Raw genomic sequence first — 23,825 nt, forward strand, 5'->3', positions numbered from 1 at the left:
AGTACGTGCCCAAATAACCTTTGGGAACAGAGGAAAACCTGCAATCCAGGATGGCTGTAAACCAATGTCACATTCATGAAGTGACATCCCAGACAATCTCAAGTCTCAAACTCCAGAAAATGAGGAGAGCCGTTTTTTTCCTAAAGGAGCTAAACTTGCCTCAGTGTTTGGTCATCATGGTAGTAAGAAAAGTTTTACCATCATCATAAAATAACCCAAACGAACCAAGCAGAGTCACAGCTACAAATGATCTGGAGTCATCTAGACAAAAACTGGAAGCAGTTCTACCAAGAGGTGGAAACAGGGCTTTAAATCAGATTAAAACATGCCATCTGGTTCATTTGGATTCCCTTCCAGGGCTGGGCCACTTTCTTCTCCCGCCCTCTGAAGTCTGACCTACAATTACAGGCCTAATCTATACTAGGACGTTGCACTGAATTTAGCCATGCACAGTTGATTAACTAAGTGATGCATTTGCTCTACCCATCCTGTTGGGGCACTGACGTTGATCCTGTATTCCTGCTTTTCAGCAGGGGTGACGCTATTTCAGACTCTGCATGGTCAAAGTGACCCTAGTGTAGATGCAGCATTAATGGAAATTCAACAACATTGGCCGGGCGCGCGGCTCCTGATGGCAGCTGTAAGGGACGCCGCATGCCCCTTACAGCTGCCATCAGGCGCCCCCCGTCGGTTGGCGCCCTGGGCAGCTGCCCGGCTCGCCCATGCCTCCGTCCGGCCCTGCCTTCAGTATCTGAGTAGTTCTGGCCCATAAGGGAGAAAATGTAAAAATCCAAATGGCTTTTCAGGAGGCCCCGCCCAGAGTTATGTGAGAGTATCAGAGAATGAGACAATCTGGCCCCAAGGGAGGAAATCAGGTTTGCCCCCAGTCTGCCTATTAATTGGCTCTGCTGTAAAGCTTCCGGGCCTTGGCCTTCCTCCCAGACAGCTCAGTTTAACATCAGATGGTTACTGGAAACCTTGTTCATCACAAAGAATTTTGCCAGTGCCAAAGGATCAGACGCATCACCCGCCAAGTTAACGGGGCAATGAACAATTCAGTTCTTACCCAAAGACGCGCTCACAGCCCATTCTTATCAACTCAACCCAGATTTATTGAAAGACAGAATATTGGTCACGGGATCATTGCACACAGAGACAGGAACAGAATCCGTAGGTCAGGTGCACTGTGGAGATGTTGCTTTAGAATTTCCCGAAGCCCTTTTCAGAATCATCCATTCTAGGGGTAGTTCAGTGTCCAAATAACTGGGCAGTCCAGATGGGAGGGGAGAGCTCAGTCTTACAGCCCCAATGCCCCCCAATGAAGCTGAAGAAGGTCTGAGATAAAAGGATCAGGTGCTAAGAGCTTTTATAGATGTTTTTTGCAGCCTCTCAACACCAGGCATCCTTTAGGGGACCAACACGTGTTGGAAGTATCCTATTTCTTACCCATCACAGGGAATTCGGCTACATGGATTCACACAATGATCCATAAAGCCGTTGATAGGCAGGTTACCATAAACTTTCAAGAGAGAGATGTACATACAGTGACATCATCACACCCAAGTATAACCCAAGGCTGTGTCTAGACTGGCCAGTTTTTCCGGAAAATCAGCCGCTTTTCTGGAAAAACTTGCCAGCTGTCTACACTGGGCACTTGAATTTCCGCAAAAGCACTGACTTCCTACTGTAAGAAATCAGTGCTTTTTGCGGAAATACTATGCTGCTCCCGTTCGCGCAAAAGGGCTAGTGTAGACAGCTCAGATTTGTTTTGTGCAATAAAGCCCCGATCGCGAAAATGGCAATCGGGGCTTTTTTGCACAAAAGCGCATCTAGATTGGCCAGGGATGCTTTTCTGCAAAAAGTGCTTTTGCGGAAAAGCGTCCGTGCCAATCTAGATGCTCTTTTCCGAAAATGCTTTTAACGGAAAACTTTTCCATTAAAAGCATTTCTGGAAAATCATGGCAGTCTAGACGTAGCCCAAGTGTTAATATTTCCTTTTGACTTGTGAATTAACAAAATACATTCCTAGACAGCAACAAGAGATAGGTAAAAAGGGACTACTACAACTACTAACTTCTAGTTAAAAAATGAACAATTAAAAAATGAATGGTGATGTATGGGGCGATTAAACAATAATCGAATACCATTTCTTTAAATATTTTGGGATGTTTTCTGCATTTTGAAAAATACTGATTTCAGCTGCAATCATAGAATCATAGAATAATAGGACTGGAAGGGACCTCGAGAGGTCATCGAGTCCAGCCCCCCGCCCTCAAGGCAGGACCACGCTCCGTCTACACCATCCCTGACAGATGTCTATCTAACCTGTTCTTAAATATCTCCAGAGAGGGAGATTCCACCACCTCCCTTGGCAATTTATTCCAATATTTGACCACCTTGACAGTTAGGAATTTTTTCCTAATGTCCAATCTAAACCTCCCCTGCTGCACTTTAAGCCCATTACTCCTTGTCCTGTCCTCAGAAACCAAGAGGAACAAATTTTCTCCTTCCTCCTTGTGACACCCTTTTAGATATTTGAAAACCGCTCTCATGTCCCCCCTTAATCTTCTTTATTCCAAACTAAACAAGCCCAGTTCATGAAGCCTGGCTTCATAGGTCATGTTCTCTAAACCTTTAATCATTCTTGTCGCTCTTCTCTGTACCCTTTCCAATTTCTCCACATCTTTCTTGAAATGTGGCGCCCAGAACTGGACACAGTACTCCAGCTGAGGCCTAACTAGTGCAGAGTAGAGCGGCAATGCAGAATTCAAAGTACAATGACTGCTTTATATTTCTCTTTCACTAGCCTATTTCACTGGCATTGTTCAGGTTCTGAAGGAGGGGCTCAGGGCAGGGCCTTGGGGATGCAGGAGTCAGCGCTGGGGGGATGAGGAGGGGCTCTCACACTTGTCTGACTTCTCAGATAGAATCTTACAATACTAGAACTGGCGTCTTCTGCCCTCATGGCAGTACCATGCACCATCCAGATGAGATGTTCATCTAACCTGCTCTTAAAGATCTCATGATAGAGATTCCTGAACCTCCCTAGGTAATTTATTCCAGTGTTTCACCCCCTTGGCAGGTAGGACGTTTTTCCTAATGTCCAGTCTAAACCCCCCTTGCTGCAATTTAAGCCTCTTGCTTCTTGTCCTATCCTCAGAGGTCAAGAAGAACAATTTTTCTCCCTCCTCCTTGTAAAATGTTTTTAGGTACAGTACTTGAAAACTGTATTCACATCCCCTCTCAGTATTTTCTTTTCCAAACTAAAAACTCCCAATTCTTTCAGCCTTCCCTCCTAGGTCATGTTTCCTAGACTTTTAATATTATTTGTTGCTCTTCTCCGGACCTTCTCCAACTTTTTCTTGAAGTGTGGTGCTCGGAACTGGACACGATATTCCAATTATGGCCGAATCAACGTAGAATAGAGCAGAAGAATGGTTTCTCGTGTCTTTCTCACAACACTCCTGTTAATGCAGCCCAGAATCATGCTTGCTTTTTTTGCAACAGCGTCACACTGCTGACTCATATTTAGCTTGTGATCCACTATGACCCCTAGATCCATTTCTGCAGGACTCCTTTCTAGATAGTCACTTCCCATTCTGTAGGTGTGACACGGATTGCTCCTCCCTAAGTGGAACACTTTGCATTTGTCATTTTTATACTTCATCCTATTTACCTTAGACCATTTCTCTAGTTTGTCCAGATTATGACCCTATCCTCCAAAGCATGTGCAACCCCTCCCAGCTTTGGTATCATCTGCACACTTCATAACCGTCCTCTTTTTGCCATTCTCTAAATCATCAATGGAGATATTGAACAGAACCAGTCCCAAAACTGATCTCTGTAGAACCCCACTTGTTATGCCCTTCCAGCAGGATTGGGAACCATTATTAACTACTCTCTGAGAATGGTGATAGAAATGTAGCCGTGTTAGTCTGGGGTAGCTGAAGCAAAATGCAGGACAATGTAGCACTTTAAAGACTAACAAGATGGTTTATTAGATGATGAGCTTTCGGTTATTCAAACAATTATGCACCCACCTTATACCAGCCCCATCTAGATTGTATTTCCCTAGTTTATTGATAAGGTCATGTGAGTCCGCATCAAATGCGTTAGTAAATTTAAATTCCTATGGTGACAAAATTTTCTAAACCCAAATCAGTGACAAGTCAGCCACGTGCCCTGACCCTGTCAACCACGCCCATCTGCCACAAGAAGTCCCATCCCTGGAGGTAGTACTCCCGGGGTCAAGGAGGACACATGACCGACAGTAAAGCGAGTTGTGTGACCCCTCTAAAAAGTCCTCCCACTGTCCTCTACCAATAGGGAGGGGTTTGGGCCCCATAAGAACCCCCTATACAAGTATGCTGCAATTGCATTAACACAACTTGCATTGCATTAACTCAGGGGGAGAGGCCGGAAGTGCCTCTATTTCAGTGGTTCTCAGCTCCAATGCGCAGTAATCTGGGAGCGGCTCTGCCAGGTTCTGCCTTGGACTTTCCCTCCACTCCAGTAGCAGTGGTGGCAGCGGCAGTGGCTGCCACTGTACTATCAAGCGACATGGAGGAGGAGGAGTTGCAGCCGGGCCGGGGGAGCCATTTCTTGGTCGCTTCTTCCACTGCCCATCAAATAGTGAAATGTCCGGTAGGGTTTTCCGGGACATTTCACTAACTGATGGGCACATTGGGACAGAGTATTTAAATTCGGGACTGTCCTGGAAAATCAGGGACGTATGGTCAAAATAGGTATAGCACGTCCACCTCTTCACCCTTATCCACAAGACTTATCCTATCAAAGCAAGCTGTCCGATTGCTTTGACGTGATTTGTTCTTTACAAATCTATTCTATACAAATATCTATTTGTTCTATACAAATCAATAAGGTGTTACCGGTCACCTTAGAATCATAGAATAATAGGACTGGAAGGGACCTCAAGAGGTCATCGAGTCCAGCCCCCCGCCCTCAAGGCAGGACCAAGCTCCGTCTACACCATCCCTGACAGATGTCTATCTAACCTGTTCTTAAATATCTCCAGAGAGGGAGATTCCACCACCTCCCTTGGCAATTTATTCCAATATTTGACCACCCTGACAGTTAGGAATTTTTTCCTAATTTCCAATCTAAACCTCCCCTGCTGCACTTTAAGCCCATTCTCTTAACCTTATTCTCTTCCAGACGTTTGCAGATGAATTCCTTAATTACTTCCTCCGTTATCTTCCCTGGCACAGAAGGTAAACCGACTGGAATGTAATTTCCTGGGTTGTTCTTATAGATGGGCACTAGATTTGCCATTTTCCAGCCTTCTGGAATCTCTCCCCACTTTTCAAAGATGATCACTAATGGCTCAGGTACCTCCTTTGTAGAATGTTTTCTTGTTCCCCTTTATATCTCTAGCTAGATTGAGCTCACTTTGTGCTTCCCCTTTCTAATGTTGACCCTACACACCTGTGTTGTTTGCTTATATTCATCCTTTGTATTTTGACCTCCTTTCCACTTTTTATACAACTCCTTTTTGATATTTAGACCACGTAAGATCTCCTAGGTAAGCCAAAGTGGTCTCCTGCCTTACTTCCTATCTCTCCTACACAGTGGAATAGTTGTAATGCCCTTCTGAAAAACAGAAATGTCTTCAACTGTTTTTCCTCTTAGTTTTAATTCTCATGGGACCTTACCTACCAGCTCTCTGAGTTTACTAAAGTCTGCCTTCCTGAAACCCACTGTCTTTACTTTCCTGTTCTCCCGTTTGTAAAATGAAGAGTGATCAGTTTCTGAAATTATCCTAAGCACTTACTGGGTTTCTCGCCCATGTGGACAGTCTGATGTTGAGAAAGGCTTATCTGTTTCTGAAAACTTTCCCACAGCCCAAGCAGTCCATATGAAAATTTTCCCACAGTCCAAGCACATATGGGATTTCCCTTCTGGATGGATTCCTGATCCTTACGATAACTTGACCTCCATATCAAACTTTCCTAACACTCCGATCACTCATGGGGTCTCTCTCTTCTGTGGATCCTCTGAAGAGTTATAACATTTCATCTTCCTGTGAAACGCTTCCCACATTCCAAAAACCAATGGGGTCTCCTTCCTTTGTGGAGTACTTGATGTTTACAAAGCTCTGACTTCCACATGAAACTTAGTGCACAGATTAAGCGTTGATGAGGGTTCTCCTGTTTGGATGACCAAGAAGGGTTGAGTTCTACGTGAAGCTTTTCCAGTTGGAGAACTTATAGGATCTTTCTACAGTATGGATTTTCTGATGTAAAACCAGGGCTGACCTTCATGTAAAATGTTTTTCCCATTGTCAAAGCAATCATGAGGTGATTCTCCTGTGCGCATTGCCTGTTCTTTAAGAATGTTAGACACCCATGCAAAACATTCTCTACAGCTTAACACTTACTGTTTCTGTCTCCTGTGTGGATTACCTGATGGTTAATGAGGTCTGACCGCCGTATGAAACTTTTCCCACAGTCTAAGCATTTATGGGGTCTCTCACCAGTGTGGATTTTCTGATGTACAACAAGGTCTGACTTCCTCATGAAACTTTTCCCACAGTCTAAACATTTATGAGGTCTTTCTCCTGTGTGGATTTTTTGATGTGTAAAAAGGGCAGATTTCACTATGAAACTTTTCCCACACTCTAAGCACTTGTGGGGTCTTTCTCCAGAGTGCATTGCTAGATGCTGCTTGAAGTTTGACCTATATATGAATACCTTTCCACAGTCTAAGCACTTGAGTGTTCCCTCTCCTGTGTGCATTCCCTGATGTTGAATAAGCGCAGACTTCCTTTTGAAATTTTTCCCACACTCTAAGCATTTATGGGGTCTTTCTCCTGAGTGCATTGCCAGATGTTGATTGAGGCTTGACTTATACATGAATCTTTTTCCGCAGTCTAAGCACTTGTGGGATCCCTCTCCTGTGTGGATTCCCTGATGTTGAATAAGTGCTGTCTTCCTTATGAAACTTTTTTCACAGTACAAGCACTGATGGGGTCTCTCTCCTGTGTGGCTTTTCTGGTGTAAAACAAGGGATGACTTCTGTAGGAAACTTTTCCCACAGTCTAAGCACTTGTGGGGTCTTTCTCCTGTGTGGACTGCCAGATGTTGATTGAGGTGAGACCTCTGTATGAATGTTTTTCCACAATCTAAGCACTGATGGGGTCTCTCTCCTGTATGACGTGCCTGATGTTTAACAAGGCCAATCCTCCGTATGAAACTTTTCCCACATTCCAAGCACTTATGTGGTCTCTCTCCTGTGTGGATTGCTTGATGGTTAACAAGATCCGATCTCCATTTGAAAGCTTTTTCACACTCCAAGCACTTATGGGGTCTGTCTTCTGTGTGGACTGCCTGATGTTTAAGAAGGTGTCTCCTATGTATGAAACTTCTCCCACACTCCAAGCACTTATGTGGTCTCTCTCCTGTGTGGATTACCTGATGTGAAACAAGAGATGTCTTCCAAATGAAACCTTTTCCACAGTCTAAGCACTTATAGGGTCTGTCTCCAGTGTGGATTTTCTGATGAGAGAAAAGGGATGACTTCTCTGTGAAACTTTTCCCACATTCCAAGCATTTATGGGGTCTCTCTCCTGTGTGGATGGCCTGATGTTTAATGAGATCTGACCTCTGTATGAAACTTTTCCCACACTCCAAGCATTTATGGGGTCTCTCTCCTGTGTGGATGGCCTGATGTTTAATGAGATCTGACCTCTGTATGTAACTTTTCTCACAGTCTAAGCACTTATAGGGTCTGTCCCCTGTATGGATTTTCATATGTAAAACAAGGGATGACCTCCATTTTAAACTTTTCCCACAGATTAAGCACTGATGGGGGCTCTCTCCTGTGTGCATTTTCTGATGTGAAACAAGGGCAGATTTCCGTTTGAAAATTTTCCCACAGTCTGAGCATTTATAGGGTCTCTTTCCAGTGCGCACTGCTTGAGGTTTAACAAGGACTGATCTCTGCCGGAAAGTTTTTCCACTATCGGATCTCTTATGGGGACTCTCTCCTAGGTGGACGGCTTGATGTTTAATCAGGGCTGATCTCCGTTTGAAACATTTCCCACACTCCACACATTTATTGGGGCTTTCTCCTGTGTGGGTTTTCTCAGGGGTCCTCAGGGCTGACTTCCAATTCAGAGAGTTCCCTCTCTTACGGCACTGAGAGCCTCTCTCTCCCATTTGGCTTCTCCCATCAGTATTAAGATCTGAGCTGCTACTGATGCTTTCCCCATGGTCCAAGCATTGAAGGGGTTTCTCCCCAGCACCTACTGTCTGCACTGTAATAAGCTCTGGGCTCACAAGAAATCCCTTCCCATATCTGAGCCATTCCTGGTGTTTCTCTTCCTTGGGGTTTCTCTGCTGGGCTGTGGGATTCTTGCGTCCTTCTCCGCATTTAAGAGATTCATCCATTTGCTCACTTGTGTGGTTTCCCAGCAGCCTCTCCGGCCTGGGCCAGTTTCCCCAGGCTTCTCCCTGTTCCAAGCACTGGGAAACATTCCCTTCAGCTCTTCCCACAAAGGTCGCCCGCGGTTCCATCTCTCCTGGATCTTCCTCATATTGAGTCTCTTCCTCTTTTATAGGATCACCTGCTGGGAGAGAGACAAAGAGGCAGGAGTCATTGAGCTGGGGAGAAAGAGGAGCAGCACTAAGGATAACCGCAACACACTGAAGTTGCACAGACTGAATCTTTGGGATTGTGCCTCCGTGTGCGACACAAACACTCACAGGGAAGGAAACTCCGGCCAGTAACAGGACTGCTGAAAGACTGTGAGCAATATCTGCTGACTACACCCTGAATTATATGAAAGGAGGAAGACCCGAGGGTAATTACCGATACCTCATTTTTGGGATTCTCAAATTTTTCCTTCATTTTCCAACTGGTTTCTGTCAGTCCTCACCTGCGCGGGTGCCTCTCCGGATCTCTCTTTCCTCCCCGGCCTGGCGGTCGGGCACCCAGGGCTCTTCCCCTCGTTCCAGCCGGGCGATCAGCTCAGGTTTTGGAACGGGAAACCCTGGGCAAGGGGTGAAATCAGAGCAGATCAGGGCACAGGGAGGGTGGGGAGAGCGTCTGTCCCAAGGGACATTCCGTGAGTGGAACCTGTCCCCGGGCTCTGCTGGGGAATGTGCAACCCAAGAGGATGGGAACATGGTCACTGAGCCCCCTGGGGAGAGGCAGATGTGCGGGGAGGTGAGAGGAATTGTGACGCCCTCCCTAGGAGTTCCCAGGATCTGGGCAGTCTGGGGCCCTTGCTGACACTCACAGCTCTGCAGTTACACCCCTGCCTGTTTCTAAACCTGCAGAGCCCAGAGCCCTCCCCATGGCTGGAGCTCGTCCCACGTCCCAAGGAGGGAGGGGAACAGGGATTCTAGGTGTGAGTGAGAAACAACCCAGACGGGAGGATACATGGCCCCTCCGCCTTGAAATCTAGAGGGGCCGGGTGGGGATGATTTAGCACGTCCATTAGGGTTTGACACCCTGGTCTCACTGCACAGGGTGCGGAGATGCAAGTTGCTCTCCCCCGGCAGCTGTGCCCTCGGAACCCATTCCTGTCCAGGCCACCTGAGCAGGGAAGAACCTGACCCGTGTCGGACACGCAGACCCCACGGCTCCTAATCCCCGAGGGGCCAGGACGCCCTTACCCAGCGAGGTCACCGCCTCGTAGTTCTCCTGCATGACGTCCCTGTAGAGGGCTCTCTGAGCGGGGTCCAGCAGCGCCCCCTGCCCCTGGGTGAAATACACAGCCACCTCCTCGAAGGTCACCCGCATCTGCAACAACAAGAGTCTCTCACCCACTGCCTGCGGCCCCAGCCACAACACCCATCCTCAGCCTGTTTAAAGCAGCCAGGAGGCTTCAGGGGATGTGCAGAGAGATCCTCGTCACCCTCCCCCCTCAGCAGACAGAGGGCAGGGCCTTCTCCCTGGCCACACACCTGCTAGCCAGAGGCTGAGGCGGAAGCCGAGCTCTGAGCCACAGGCAGGGACAGGAATCCCGGCAGCTTCCCTTTGTGTTTCCCAGCAACCTCTGGCTGGGGGCTCAGGTCTCAGCATTGGGAGTCTGGGCCATTTTCACAGCCCTGCCCGGGGGGGGGGGGGCCTGGGTTAGAAATGGGGGCGCGGTCACACCCTGCCCATGGGCCTGCTCAGAAACTCAGCAGCTTCATCCCACCCTGTCTCCTCCCTCCCCCCGCCCAGCAGCTCCCTGAAGCCCCCTACCTGAGTTAGCTCCATCCCGGCCATTGCCCGGCCCCTGGCAGACGGGCGCTCTGGAGCGAACTCTCAACGTGTCTCCTCGGCCTGTCGGGCGAGAGGGGCGATGGGGGAGGTGCCAGAAGGGGCCTGAGTCCCTGTCGCCCCCCGAGTCCCCCCAGGCCCTGCCCCTGCAGACACGCCCTGGGACTCTCTGGCTCTGCCCTTTGGGAAGAAACCCAACTAGTTTGTTACCCCCCCCCCCAGCTCGGCCCCTCCCACCAGAACAAAACCCACGAGCCCCTTTGAACGCCCCCTCCCAGCAGCATCTCTGAGCCCCGCACTGGGAAAAAAGCATAGGAGTGTTGCCCCCCAATGTCATTTCACCCCTGCAATGCCCCCTCCCTCACGCAAGCAGATGCTGGCAGAGCCTGGGGCTGGTTAGAGCCACTGCACAAAGTGCTCCCGGGTCTGGTCTCAGAGATATATCTTTCTCTGAACACGGTGTGTGCCTCAGTTTCCCTAGGGGGTGACTCACATACCGAGGGGCTGGGCTCCGGGAGTGAGATTACTGTGGGAACTCCCCAGAGCGTGGGTGGGACCATAGATCCGCTGCCGGGGCAACAGAATGGCCAACAGGCGGCACCCCGGCAAGTGAAGCCCTGAGCCCACCGTCTGCAAGGAGCCCGCCCAAGGGGTTGGGGAACAAAGTTATTGGGGAGGCCTCAGGCCAAGTGATCGGTTTGCCCAGGAAGAAAACAAAGCATGAGGGAGGGGCAGTGACTGAGGCTGGGAGTGGGTGAGGCTCCTGTTTTGGGACTCAACAGGGGGAGCCCAGCGCTGGGGGGGGAGACCCCAAGCAGGATGGGGCGGAATGGGCCTGATTTCGGTGCTGACAAGATCTGTTCTGTGCTGTGTTCCCGGCCACTCTCCTCCCCACCTTCTGTTTTCCCAGCTGGCCCAGAGTCACCCAAGGGCTGCCGAGGTGGGAGCCTGGCCCCTGGGAGGGGAATGTGAGGCTCCTTCAGGGGTCCCGATCCCATTGATTCCCTGCCGTGGGGAGAGGGAGCCACGACAGGACACCCCCCACACTCACGTTTTGCCTGGCTCCATTCAGAGCGGACCCAGGGCACTGTGCCTGGGACTCTGTGGCCCAGGGCTGTCGGACATCACCATGTGGTGGTTGCCTCCGCTAGCAAGAGGAGGGACCATGTCAGATGTCACGGGGGGGGGGAGGGGAGACACCAGGCCTTGCACCCCCATCCGCAGCCAGACGTGCCCCTCAGGCAGCAGGTAGAACAGAAGGTTTATTGGTTCACAGGGACACAGCGTAGCACAGACAGAACCATCCATCCTGGGCAAAAGGTGTCACCTGGTTGCACCCCCCACCTAGGCTCAGGTGACAACAGAGTCTGTGACACTGGGCAGGTGCTGGGCTGGGCAGCCTCCCCTCTGTAAGAGTCTCACCCAACACTCCCATCCCCAGCTGGGCACAGGTGCAGCGCCCAGGGAAACTGAGGCACACACACAGCACGAGACCAACACAGGACAGAAGAAATCACATGAGACAGAACAAAGCAAACAGAGTGAGGGCAACCCCCGTGGTCACAGCAGGGGACTTGTCTCCAGTGGAAACATCCCAGGCAGGTTGGGAAACACATACAGAACATGTCTAGTAACAGCAACACCCCCCCTCCTCCCCCCCACACACACACTCCCCATCTCCGTTCCCTCCCTTATTCAGTTCTGGTGCCTTCAGGTATCTGAGGAAGTGACTTGTACCTGCTGTAATGGGGAGGGGGGGACCAGCGCTCCTTGCCTGGCACTGGCCCCAGCCCCTGCAGTGAAAATGAGTGGGGGGGGTCCTGTCCCCCCAAGACAGCCTGCACCCCCACCCCACTCCACCCCTCACCTCTGCCCCAGCCCTGAGTCTCTGCCAGCGATCTGGCAGTGCAACCCTGTAAAGGTCACACCAAGCCCCTTCACCCCCATACTGCTGCCTCAGAGGCAGCAGGGTGGGGAGGGAGGGGTAGGCACAACCCCCCCCCCCCGTCATTGTTGGACCCGCTGAAAATCTCACTGGGGTCATTTAAACCTAAATCAACCCATTTTAATCTCCCTAGTGCCCCCTGAGCCCCACCCTCTCCCCAGCCCGCACCCCACATGGAGCGCCCCCCCCAACTCCCAGCAACTCCGGGGGGTGGGTGAAGCTGATGGGGGGGGCAGCAGATCGCTCTGAGCAGCAGCTTCCGCCCGCTGCGCCAGGAGCACAAAGCAGCAGCTGGGGGGGGGGGGGGGTGTAACACGTGGTAACGTGACCCCAGATCCCCCACCCACATGTGCTCCCCCCACCCAGCCGCCGCCAATCCATGGGGCGGGCGGCAGCTGCCCCGGGCCCGGGCGGGGACTCGCAGCCAGCTCCGCCGGGAGCAGCCCGGGGCCAACCCCTCCCCCTGCAGCCCGGGGGCACCGGGGCGCCGCTCCCGGGGGGTCTCTCTTACCTGCCCCCCAAGCGCTGCCCGCCCTGGGGCAGGGGCTGGGCCGGGCCGGGCTGGGGGCGCTGCCCGGGGAGAGGCTCCTGGGGAGGGAGCAGCGGGACTGGCCCGGCCGGAGATTCCCCCTCCCGGCTGCAGCCCGGGCTCCGGGGCCCCGCAGCAGCCCCCGCCGGGGCTCGGGGATCCGGCCCGGAGCCTGGCCCCAGAGTCCCCGCGAGCAGCGGCGGCGAGTCGCTTCCTGCGGCCGGGCCGGAGCCAGCGATCGCTCCCCCCGCGCCTGCTGCTGCTGCTGCTGCTGGGTCCTAGCGAGACACCCGCCATCCGCGCTGCGCTGCGCCCCTGGGCCTGGCTCTGCCCCGCTCACAGACCCCTCGGGAGCAGCCAGCTCGGGGGGATGTTTGGTGGCCGCAGAGTGGGGCAGCCCCGACCGCTGGGGCCGCTCGGAGACTTTTCCTTAATCATGTGAGTAACTTTAGAACAGACCCATAAATACGCCCAGAGGAAAGTGGGGGGCAGGGTCCCTCTGTTGTGGGGAACTGTCTTGCCTCATGCTCTAACCCGGTGGAATTGGTTTGCAGAGGGATCTGAGTCCTCTCCCCTTGTCCCTTCATCCAGTGCCTGCCTGACTTTGAGGACACCGCTTCCACAATAATCCCCGGTACCCTGGAAAGGCTGGGCCTGGGCTTTGTGGGGATCGACCCCCAAGCGTGGCATCCGCCAGGGCAGAGGCAAAGGTGTCCCCACTCCGTGGTCCTGTCCCCGTTCCAACCTCTTCCTTGCCCATTGCAGAGCAAATACAATGTATTAAACAGCAAGTAATGAAAACAAAATAAAGAAAAAAAATGGGGAAGCTAAAAGGAGGGAGTGGAGTGCACAGGGGGACCCCCACACAGCTGTCTCTGCAGTGTAAGGGGATGTCAGACGGAAGAACGGCCGTACTGGGTCAGACCAAAGGTCCAACTAGCCCAGTAGCCTGTCTGCCGACAGTGGCCAGCACCAGGTGCCCCAGAGAGGGTGGCCAGAAGACAATGATCAAGCGATTTGTCTCCTGCCATCCCTCTCCAGCCTCTGACAAACAGAGGCCAGGGACACCATTCCTACCCCCTGGCTAATCGCCTTTTATGGACCTAACCTCCATGAAATCATCTAGCTTCTCTTTAAACTCGGTTATAGTCCTACTCCTTGCTGTATCCCGACGCTGCCCAAGCCTGGAGCCCCCTGCACGTCCACCCCAACACTGCCCCAGCCTGGAAGCCATTCCCAGAGCCCGTGCCCCTTACCCCTTCCTCCTCCCAAACCCCTCAGCCCACCCCAGAGCCCGTGCCCCCCTACCCCAACTCAGTGAAATGGACTGAGCATGGGGGAGAGCAAATGATGGGGGGGGGGGAGCAGGTCTCAAGTCTGGTGAGCCTCACCCAACTATAACCCTGGCAGTGGGGAGGAAGCGGTTGCACACTGAAGGGAAGGGGTCCATGTAGGCACCTCCCCCTCATTGCTCCCATTGGCTGAATCATGGCCAGTGGGGGGACAGGGGGCGGTCCCCAACAGCTGACAGAGCCACATGCACCCTCCTGCCAAGATGCAGGCAAAACCCATCCTCCATCCTGCACCCTCCCTCCTGCCCAGACTCCACATCCCAATGCCAGCATGCTCCCTCCCATCCTCCTAAGATCTGGGGGTGCAACTTCAAGGGAGTGAGGTTAACATCTTTTTTTTTTGGTCTGCTTCTCCAATGGGGGCCACATTTGTGAGGGCTCCCCCCCCCCCATTGGGGGCCAAGTCAGTGAGGTTTCCTTTTATTTATTTTTGCTTCTCTGCGTGTGACCCCTGATTTTTCCATGGGTCAGTGGCTCCCAACTCAAAAAAGGTTCCACATCCCTGCTTTAGTGTCAGCTGCAGCTCAGAACATCCCCTGGGAGGATACCGGCACTGCTGTAGAGATAAACTCATTACAAAGCCGGTGGCAAAGCTAGAACAAGGACACCATCAGGGTCCCTGTGATGGAAGATGCAAAGTCAACTGGTTAGCCATCTACAGAACAGCCTTAGGAAGACCAAGCAGTGGTTATGGGGCAGCAAGACCTTAGTCTGTAAGCACAAGCAAACTGGTTAAGGCCAAGCTGAACAGAATGTTAGGAATCATTAAAAAACGGAGAGAGAATAAGACAGAAAATGTCTTATTTCCTCTATGTAAAACCATGTTATGCCCACATCTTGAATACTGCGTATAAATATGGGCACCTTGTCTCAAAAAAGATATAGTGGCATTGGAAAAGGTCCAGAAAAGAGCAACAAAAATGATTAGGGGTTTGGAACAGAGAGATTAAAAAGACTGGGAGAGAAAAGGGGAGACTAAGGTGGAGGGGGGGGAGATATGATAGAGGTTTATACAAGCATGACAGGTGTGGAGAAAGTGAATATGGAAAAATTATTTACTTGTTCCCATCACATAAGAACTAGGAGTCAACCAATGAAATGAACAGGTAACAAACAGAAGGAAGTTTTTCTTCATGCAGCACTCAGTCAACCTGTGGAACTCCTTGCCAGAGGATGTTGTGAAGACCAGGACTTTTACTAGATACATTCATGGAGGTTAGGTCCATCTGTACTTATTAGCCAGCATGGGTAGGAATGGTGTCCCTTGCCTCTGATTGTCAGAGGCTGGAAATGGATGATAGGGGACGGATCATGTGAGGATTCCCTGTTCTGTTCACTCCCTCTGGGGCACCTGGCCTTGGCCACTGTCAGCAGACAGGACACTGGGCTAGATGGCCCTTTGGTCTGACTCACTATGGCCGTTCTTATGTTCTTTGCGTTGTAGACAGGAGATTTCTAGTCTCATCTACCTGGCACCAGCCCACATCCCCTCCTTTCCTCTGATCAGCTGACATCTCTCGTAGTTCTCTTTAGATCCCTGCAGAGAGGCACCCGAGAAAGAATCCACCATCTCTAAACCCCTTGTTTTGGGGGGGGAACCCAAGCGAGCACCAAAGCCTTAGGGCTGGGAAGAAGTCAAGATCCTTTTTTCAGGTCGCTCTGCTTCAGTTTAATAACCCACCTCCTGTCCATGGGGGCAAGGCGCCATTTCAGATTTTAGTAGAGAGTGGGCAAGTGGTGGGTGCGGTGATAGTAGGGAAGGGCAGAGTGGGCGCAGGGAGGGAGGGGGGACGGATAGCAGCTTCTGCAGTGTTACTGAGCATGCTCAGTAGCAGCCAAGCAGCAAATCTGGAGGGTAGGAGCAAACTTGTCTCACAAATACCCCCCACGCCATCATCTCTTTCCAAGGGCTAGTAAGGCACATACAAACACTGGATTTTTGGCAGATGTATCTAATCCGTATATACAAGAAAAAACATTAAATAACCATGAGATCCACTCCGTTCTAACACAAATATGTGCTGACATTATGTGGCAAGTCACTTAAAGGACACTGGGTGAGGTTTCAAAAATTAAATGTATGTTCTTAGTTTCCTACTAACTCTGCAGAGAGACCCTCCCGGTCCGGACTCCTGGCTTCTCTCAGCTCTGGGAGGAGACAGGTGTCTAGTGGGTTACAGCAGAAGGTGGATACGTCTCCGTTCTACGTAACAGCAGACTAGCCACACTGGCTCATGATCATCTTCGTTTTCTTGAGCATCTAATGATCCTTAGTTAATCTTAAGGACAATTCTTCTGTAAGTTTAATCACCCCGCCTCTCTTCATCAATACACTCCCTGCCACAAAGGCTGTGCTGCTCCCAGCTTCTGAATTCATCACATCCCACATGCTCAGGTTGTGTTGTAGTTAAAAGCCTTGTCTCAGTTTGAGGGAAAACATTCAGGGAAATCCAGAGCACCTGTCAAGAGTCTCCTAAACAATGCCATGATCTAAGCACTCATGGGGTCTCTCTCCAGTGTGTGTTGCCCGATGTTCAAGAAGGTCTGATCTATTTATGAAACTTTTTGGGCAGTCCAAACATGTATGGGGTCTGGCTCTTCTGTGGATGGCCTGATGTCTAACAAGGTCTGACCTATGGATGAAACTTTTCCCACAGTCTGAGCATTGATGAGGTCTGTCCCCAGTGTGGCTGCCCTGATGTCTAACAAGGTCTGACCTGCGAGTGAAACTTTTTCCACAGTGTAAGCACTCGTGGGTTTTCTTTCCAGCATGGGTCACCTGCTGGGACAGAAGGGCAAATCTGTTTCTGAATCTTTTCCCACTTTCCAAGCATTTATGGGGTCCCTCTCCCGTGTGGATGGCTTGATGTTTAATAAGATCCGACCTGTATACGAAACCTTTCCCACAGTGTAAGCACTTACAGGGTCGCTCTCCTGTGTGAGCTGCTCGATGTTTAACTAGGCCTGAACTCCATCTGAAACTTTTCCCACAGTCCAAACATTTGTGGGGTCGCTCTCCTGTGTGGACTCTCTGATGGTCATTAAGGAACGACTTCCGTGTGAAACCTTTCCCACAGTAAAAGCACTTATGGGGTAGCTCTCCTGCGTGAACTGGTTGATGCCTAACAAGGTTTGACCTCCGTGGAAAAGTTGTCTCAGAGTCCATGCACTTCTGGGATCTCCCTCTGTGAACTGCCTGATGATCCACAAGCTCTGACCTCCGTATGAAGCTTTTCTCACCGTCTAAGCACTTGTGGTGTCTCTCCTCTGCATGGATTGCCTGATGGGTAAGAAAGGCTGGTCTGTCTCTGAAACATTTCCCGCAGTCCAAGCATTTAAAGAGTCTCTCTAATATGTGGATGGCCTGATGTTTAACAAGGTCTGACTTCTCAATGAAACTTTTCCCGCACTCCAAACATTTAAAGAGTCTCTCTGATATGTGGATGGCCTGATGTTTTACAAGGTCTGAGTTGTCTATGAAGCTTTTCCCGCAATCCAAGCACTTATGCAGTTGCTCTTCTATGTCGACTGCCTGATGTGAAATTAGGCCTGACTTCCAAATGAAACAGGTCCAGCACCCGAGGCACCTGTTGGGTTTCTCTCCTGCGTGACTTCCTCCTGGGTTATTAAAATCTGAAGGATTACTGAAGATTTTCGCAGGGGCCAAGCATCGAAGGGGTTTCTCTCCAGAGTGGATTGTCTGGTGTGTGATAAGGTGGGATCTCTCACTGAAGCCTTTCCCACAGTGGAGGCAGTAATAATGTTTCTCTTCCTTTGGATTTGTGTCCTGGGATGGGAGAACCTCATCTCCTGCCCCACATGGAATAGATTCATCTTCTTTCTTCACTGGGAGGTTTCCCAGTAGCCCCTCTGGTCTGGGCCAGTTTCCCCAGGCTTCTCCCTGTTCCAAGCACTGGGAAACATTCCCTTCAGCTCTTCTCACAAAGGTCGCCTGCGGTTCTATCTCTCCAGGAATGTCCTCATATTGAGTCTCTTCCACCTTTACATGCACGATCTCAACTTCGTGATGGGGATCCTCTTCCTCCTTTACACGCACTCTCTCACCACCTGCTGGGAGAGAGAAAGACAGAAAATCTAGATTAGGGATTTAAAATGCCAGTTAACTGGTTATCCAGTGAAATGTGTTATTTAACCAGCTCCTGACTGAAGGGGAAGCGGGCGAGGAAGGGAACGCTTCAGTCTGGCCGGAGCAGCCCGTGCCTGTAGCATGCACGGGAATGCTGTGGACAGGGGTTGCTCTAGCCCTCATTGGTTAACTGGAAAACCTTTCATGTCCCTAATCTAGACAGGAGTTATTGTGCTGGGGGTGAGAGAGAGAGGAACAGCACGGAGGGGAAAACCCAACACAGTGATTTGGAACCAACCAGTGTTTCTTAATCTTTTTTAAACTGAGGATCACCAGATAATAATTTTTTTGTATGAGGAACACCAAGGATTTTTGGTTCAGCAAAAAAAAAAAAAAAAAAGTAAAAAAGGTTGGGGGAAATTATCGACAAAAAAAAAAAAGGTCGCCTGCCCCTTTAAGGGCAGCCATTTTGAATTCTGTTCTCTGCAGCACACCTCCAGCTGAGGAACACAGTTTAAGAAACACTGGAATAGACTGAGCTATTGGATTCTGCCTCCAATTCCCACACAAACACTCACAGAGAAAGAAGAGTTGGGAAGAAAACTCCTGCAGCTATCAGGACTGGTGGGAAACGTAAGCGATTATCACCCTGCCCTGTGTAAAAGGAGGCAGAACACTTACTCACAGTACATTATTGGTAATCTCAACTTTTTCCTTTCTCCATCAGATGGTCACTATGTCAGTTCTCACCTGTGCAGGTACCTCTCAGGATCTCTCTTTCTTCGCCAGCCTGGAAGTCGGGCACCCAGGGCTCTTCCCCTCGTTCCAGCCGGGCGATCAGCTCAGGTTTGGGAACGGGAAACCCTGCGCAGGGGGTGAAATCAGAGCAGATCAGGGCGCAGGGAGGGTGGGGAGAGCGTCTGTCCCGAGGGACATTCCGTGTGTGGAACCTGTCCCCGGGCTCTGCTGGGGAATGTGCAATCCAAGAGGACGGAAACATGGTCACTGAGCCCCCTGGGGAGAGGCAGACGTGTGGGGAGGGGAGAGGAATTGTGACGCCCTCCCTAGGAGTTCTCAGGATCTGGGCAGTCTGGGGCCCTTGCTGACACAAACAGCTCTGCAGTCAAACCCCTGCCTGTTTCTAAACCTGAAGAGCTCAGAGCCTGCCCTATAGCTGGAGCTGGTTCCAAGAAGGAAGGTAAATCAGGATTGTGCGTGTGAATGGCAATCGATACAGACAGACAGAAACTTGGAAGGGAGGAGAGAGGAGGGGAAAGTTTAGCATGTCCATTATTTTTGACCCATTGGAAAGGGTACAAAGACACAAGTCGCTCTCCCCCGGCAGCTGTGCCCATGGAACCCATTCCTGTCCAGGCCACCTGAGCAGGGAAGAACCTGACCCGTGTCGGACACGCAGACCCCACGGCTCCTAATCCCCAGGGGCCAGGACGCCCTTACCCAGCGAGGTCACCGCCTCGTAGTTCTCCTGCATGACGTCCCTGTAGAGGGCTCTCTGAGTGGGGCCCAGCAGCGCCCCCTGCCCCGGGGTGAAATACACAGCCACCTCCTCGAAAGTCACCCGCATCTGCAACAACAAGAGTCCCCCCGCTCAGCCCCAGCCACAATCCTGCTAATCATGTGACGGAAAAAAAATTACTTCAAGCTCTCTGAGGGTGGCAGAGTAGCCAAATCCCACCCCAATGCTGACAGAGCAGCCAGGAGTCTTCAGGGGGTGGGAGGAGATGAGAGCAAATTGTCCCTTCCCACCGACAGAGGAAGGCAGGGTCACATGCCTGCCCGCCACAGGCTGATACAGAGAGCAGACTTCTGAAACGGTAGAAGGACAGGAACCCAGGCAGCATCCCAGGCTATTTCTCAGCACCCAGTGGGGTCAGATGCCGGACATGGGACCCTGCTCCGTTTTCCCAGCCTTGCCCAGGGGGGTTGTATCCTGTGTGAAAAATAAGGAGGGATGTGCCCCACCCCTACCTTTGCCCCGATGGGGCTGCTCAGAAACTCAGCAGCTTTATCCCACCCTGTCTCCTCCCTCCTCCTGCCCAGCAACTCCTGGAAACCCCCTACCTGAACTGGCTCCATCCCGGCCATTGCCCGGCCCTGAGAAGACGGGATCATCTGAAGACAAGGCAAATAGGATGGTAGGAATTATTAAGAAAGGGATAGAAAATAAGACTCAGAATATCTTACTGCCCCTGTATAAAACTATGGTATGCCCACATCCTGAATACTGTGTACAGATGTGGTCTCCACACCTCAAAAATATATTTTGGCCTTGGAAAGGGTTCAGAAAAGGGCAACTAAAAAGATTAGGGGATTGGAACAGGTCCCATATGAAGAGACTAAAGCGACTCGGACTTTTCAGTTTAGAAAAGAGGAGACTAAGGGGGGATATGATAGAGGTATATAAAATCATGAGTGGTGTGGAGAGGATGAATAAAAAAATAGTTATGTATTAGTTCCCATAATAGAAGAACTAGAGGACACCAAATGAAATTAATGGGTAGCAGGTTTAAAACTAATAAAAGAAAGTTCTTCTTCACCCAGTGTGTAGTCACCCTGTGGAACTCCTTGCCAGAGGAGGAGGTGAGGGCTAGGACTATAACAGAGTTTAAAGAGAAGCTAGATAATTTCATGGAGGTTAGGTCCATAAACCAGTCTATTAGCCAGGGGATAGAAATGGTGTCCCTGGCCTCTGTCAGAGGCTGGGGATGGATTGCACAAGACAAATCGCTTGATCACCGTCCTCGGTCCACCCCCCCTGGGGCATCTGGAGCAGGCCACTGCTGGCAGACAGGCTACTGGGCTAGTTGGACTTTGGTGTGACCTAGTACGGCCGTTCTTATGTTCTTAGGTTATGTAAGACCAGTGAAACGTGGACACCATTCCTCAGCCTGTCAGGGCCAGGCGGGTGTCAGGCAGGGTGTGAGTCCATTTCACACCCCGATTCCTCCCAAGCTGTCTCCTTACAGACAGAGCTCAGGACTGGGTTGTGGTGAGAAAAAAAAATTAGTTTATTACCACCCAGCAGAACTAAACCTACCGGGGATATTTTAAAACTCTCCTGGCAAGCCAAAAAAGGTGCAGAATTGAAGCCGGAGCTGGTGGTGGGAGGGGGGGGGGTCTTGCCCCACTCTCTAGTGTAACCCCCCTCTAACTTCCCTCTTCCCCCTAAGTAGGGCTGTGTCAGCAGGAGCAGCAAGTGGCTTTTCCTTTCTCACCACTTCCCAGGATCCCCAGAGAGTCAGGCGGCCCAGGGATGGGGATGGGTCTGGGCGGAGCTAGGAGCCTCCCTCCTCACTTCTTGCTCCTGCTGCCCCTTCCAGTCCCTCCCCTGCCCCCTTTTCATCCTCCCCCCTCTCCAGGGGAGGGCCCCCAGCTGGGACCAACTCGTCCGCCGGTCCCTGAAAGAGCCCTGGGGGCAGAGCCGCTTTCCTGCCCGGCCCCAGGCGCCTTCCTCCGGCTCCCCCCAACACCGGCAGGCTCCGGCTGCGGGGCTGGGGCGGGCAGAGCCTCGGGCTGCCCCAGCGGCTGCTCCCGGCCACGTGAGAAATTCCCGCCGGTTCCCCTGCTGGACCAGAAGAGTCTGAGCCCCCAGCGCGGCCGGGCTGCTCCTCCCCGCCCCCAAATCCATGGGACGGGCGGCAGCTGCCCCGGGCCCGGGCGGGGACTCGCAGCCAGCTCCGCCGGGAGCAGCCCGGGGCCAACCCCTCCCCCTGCAGCCCGGGGGCACCGGGGCGCCGCTCCCGGGGGGTCTCTCTTACCTGCCCCCCAAGCGCTGCCCGCCCTGGGGCAGGGGCTGGGCCGGGCAGGGCCTGGCCGGGCTGGGGGCGCTGCCCGGGGAGAGGCTCCTGGGGAGGGAGCAGCGGGACTGGCCCGGCCGGAGATTCCCCCTCCCGGCTGCAGCCCGGGCTCCGGGGCCCCGCAGCAGCCCCCGCCGGGGCTCGGGGATCCGGCCCGGAGCCTGGCCCCAGAGTCCCCGCGAGCAGCGGCGGCGAGTCGCTTCCTGCGGCCGGGCCGGAGCCAGCGATCGCTCCCCCCGCGCCTGCTGCTGCTGCTGCTGCTGGGTCCTAGCGAGACACCCGCCATCCGCGCTGCGCTGCGCCCCTGGGCCTGGCTCTGCCCCGCTCACAGACCCCTCGGGAGCAGCCAGACTGGGGGGGATGTTTGGTGGCCGCAGAGTGGGGCAGCCCCGCCCGCTGGGGCCGCTCGGAGACTTTTCCTTAATTATGTGAGTAACTTTAGAACAGACCCATAAATACGCCCAGAGGAAAGTGGGGGGCAGGGTCTCTCTGTTGTGGGGAACTGTCTTGCCTCATGCTCTAACCGGGAGGAATTGGTTTGCAGAGAGATCTGAGTCCTCTCCCCTTGTCCCTTCATCCAGTGCCTGCCTGACTTTGAGGACGCCACTTCCACAGTAATCCCAGAAAGGCTGGGCCCGTGATTTTTGTGGGGCTCAACCCCCCAGACTTGGCATCAGTCAGGACAGAGGCGAGGGTGTCCCCACTCCGTGGTCCTGTCCCCGTTCCAGCCTCTTTCCTGCCCATTGCAGAACAAGTACAATATATGAAATAGCAAATAATGAAAACAAAATAAAGAAAAAAATGGGGAAGGTGAAAGGAGGGAGAGGACAAGGGGGACTCACAAACAGCTGTCTCTGCAGTGTAAGGGGATGTCACAGTGCTGCACCCCAATACTGCTGCAGCCTGGAAGCCCCTCCTGCACCCCAATTCCCTCCTAGAGCATGCACCCCTCACCTCTTCCTCCTCCCAAACCCCTCAGCCCACCGCAGAACCCATGCTCCATGCCACAGCTCAGTGAAAAGGATTGAGGGTGGGGGAGAGGAAATGATGGGGTGGGAGGGCTGGGGTAGGCGGAGCCTCAGAGAAGGGGCAGGACCTCCAGAAAGGGGCGGGGGTAGATCCTGGATTACCCTGAAATTTAAAAAGTGATCTCGGGCATCAAAAAGGTCAGAGAGAAAAGAGATTTTCTCAGCCAAAGAACCATTGAACGTCAGGCTCAGGGTCTTCGTATTCATAAAATGCCACTTGCTCTTCATAGTCCATGTAAACCAGAGGTGGGGAACCTCAGGGCAGGGGCCGGATGCGGCCCCTGGCTTGCCTGGATCTGGCCTCTGGGCTCCCCTCAGCAGCACTGGGGAGCCCGCAATAGTGCTTCAGCTCCCCCTCCCCCAACCACTCCCAGGGATGGATCACACAAAATCTATTTTTGCTTCCCTCCCCTAGGCTCTCATGTATGAGTGGGCAATACGGGGTCTTTCTGCTTCTCAGTTGGGGGCCACATCAGTGAAGGCACCCCCCCAGCACTACCCACTCCAGCACCCTGCCTCCCATCTGGACCCCAATCTCACTCCTGCCCCCCCCCCCCGCCCAGACTCCACATCCCCACGCCAGCATGCTCCCTGGCAGCTCCCCCCCATCCACTAACCCCTCATTTTTGTCCTCACTCCAGAGCCCAGGAGACCCTACAAAATCGACTACCTCCCATCCTCCTAAGGTCTGAGGGTGCAGCTTCAGGGAAGTGAGGTGAATGGGTTTATTTCCTGCTTCTTCATTGGGGACCACATCTGTGTGGGGTTTTTTTCCCCTCTCCTCACTTGGAGGCCAAGTCAGGGAGGATTGCTTTTATTTTTGCTTCTCCTCTGAG

The 23,825-nt window shown here is 52.2% G+C and overlaps 1 protein-coding gene across 10 annotated transcripts; it reads right to left on the reverse strand.

Moving 5' to 3' along the window:
• Nucleotides 1-711: 711 nt before the first annotated feature.
• Nucleotides 712-22,320, reverse strand: LOC142823235 (zinc finger protein 251-like). Of its 10 annotated transcripts, none has more exons than XR_016347307.1 (5): nucleotides 20,226-21,903; nucleotides 9,639-9,765; nucleotides 8,897-9,010; nucleotides 5,161-8,587; nucleotides 712-4,896 (listed from the first exon to the last, which is right to left on the reverse strand). XR_016347307.1 is itself a non-coding variant. In XM_075913912.2 (5 exons), exons 2-5 carry the CDS (start codon nucleotides 20,274-20,276, stop codon nucleotides 16,530-16,532), a joined length of 1,890 nt encoding a protein of 629 aa, XP_075770027.2. In that variant the 5' UTR covers nucleotides 21,923-22,040; the 3' UTR covers nucleotides 15,993-16,529. The 10 variants fall into 10 exon arrangements, 9 of the variants coding, with proteins under 9 accessions (XP_089626886.1, XP_075770027.2, XP_089626888.1 ...); XM_075913912.2 differs by lacking the exons at nucleotides 712-4,896; nucleotides 5,161-8,587; nucleotides 8,897-9,010; nucleotides 9,639-9,765 and adding exons at nucleotides 15,993-18,127; nucleotides 18,894-19,007; nucleotides 19,602-19,728; nucleotides 21,923-22,040 and having other exon boundaries at nucleotides 20,226-20,276; XM_075913917.2 differs by lacking the exons at nucleotides 712-4,896; nucleotides 5,161-8,587; nucleotides 8,897-9,010; nucleotides 9,639-9,765 and adding exons at nucleotides 17,990-18,127; nucleotides 18,722-18,797; nucleotides 18,894-19,007; nucleotides 19,602-19,728 and having other exon boundaries at nucleotides 20,226-21,916.
• Nucleotides 22,321-23,825: the final 1,505 nt, after the last annotated feature.

The sequence above is a fragment of the Pelodiscus sinensis genome, chromosome 19, assembly GCF_052426305.1.
Source record: "Pelodiscus sinensis isolate ZL-2025 chromosome 19, ASM5242630v1, whole genome shotgun sequence".
NCBI classification, from domain to species: domain Eukaryota; kingdom Metazoa; phylum Chordata; order Testudines; family Trionychidae; genus Pelodiscus; species Pelodiscus sinensis.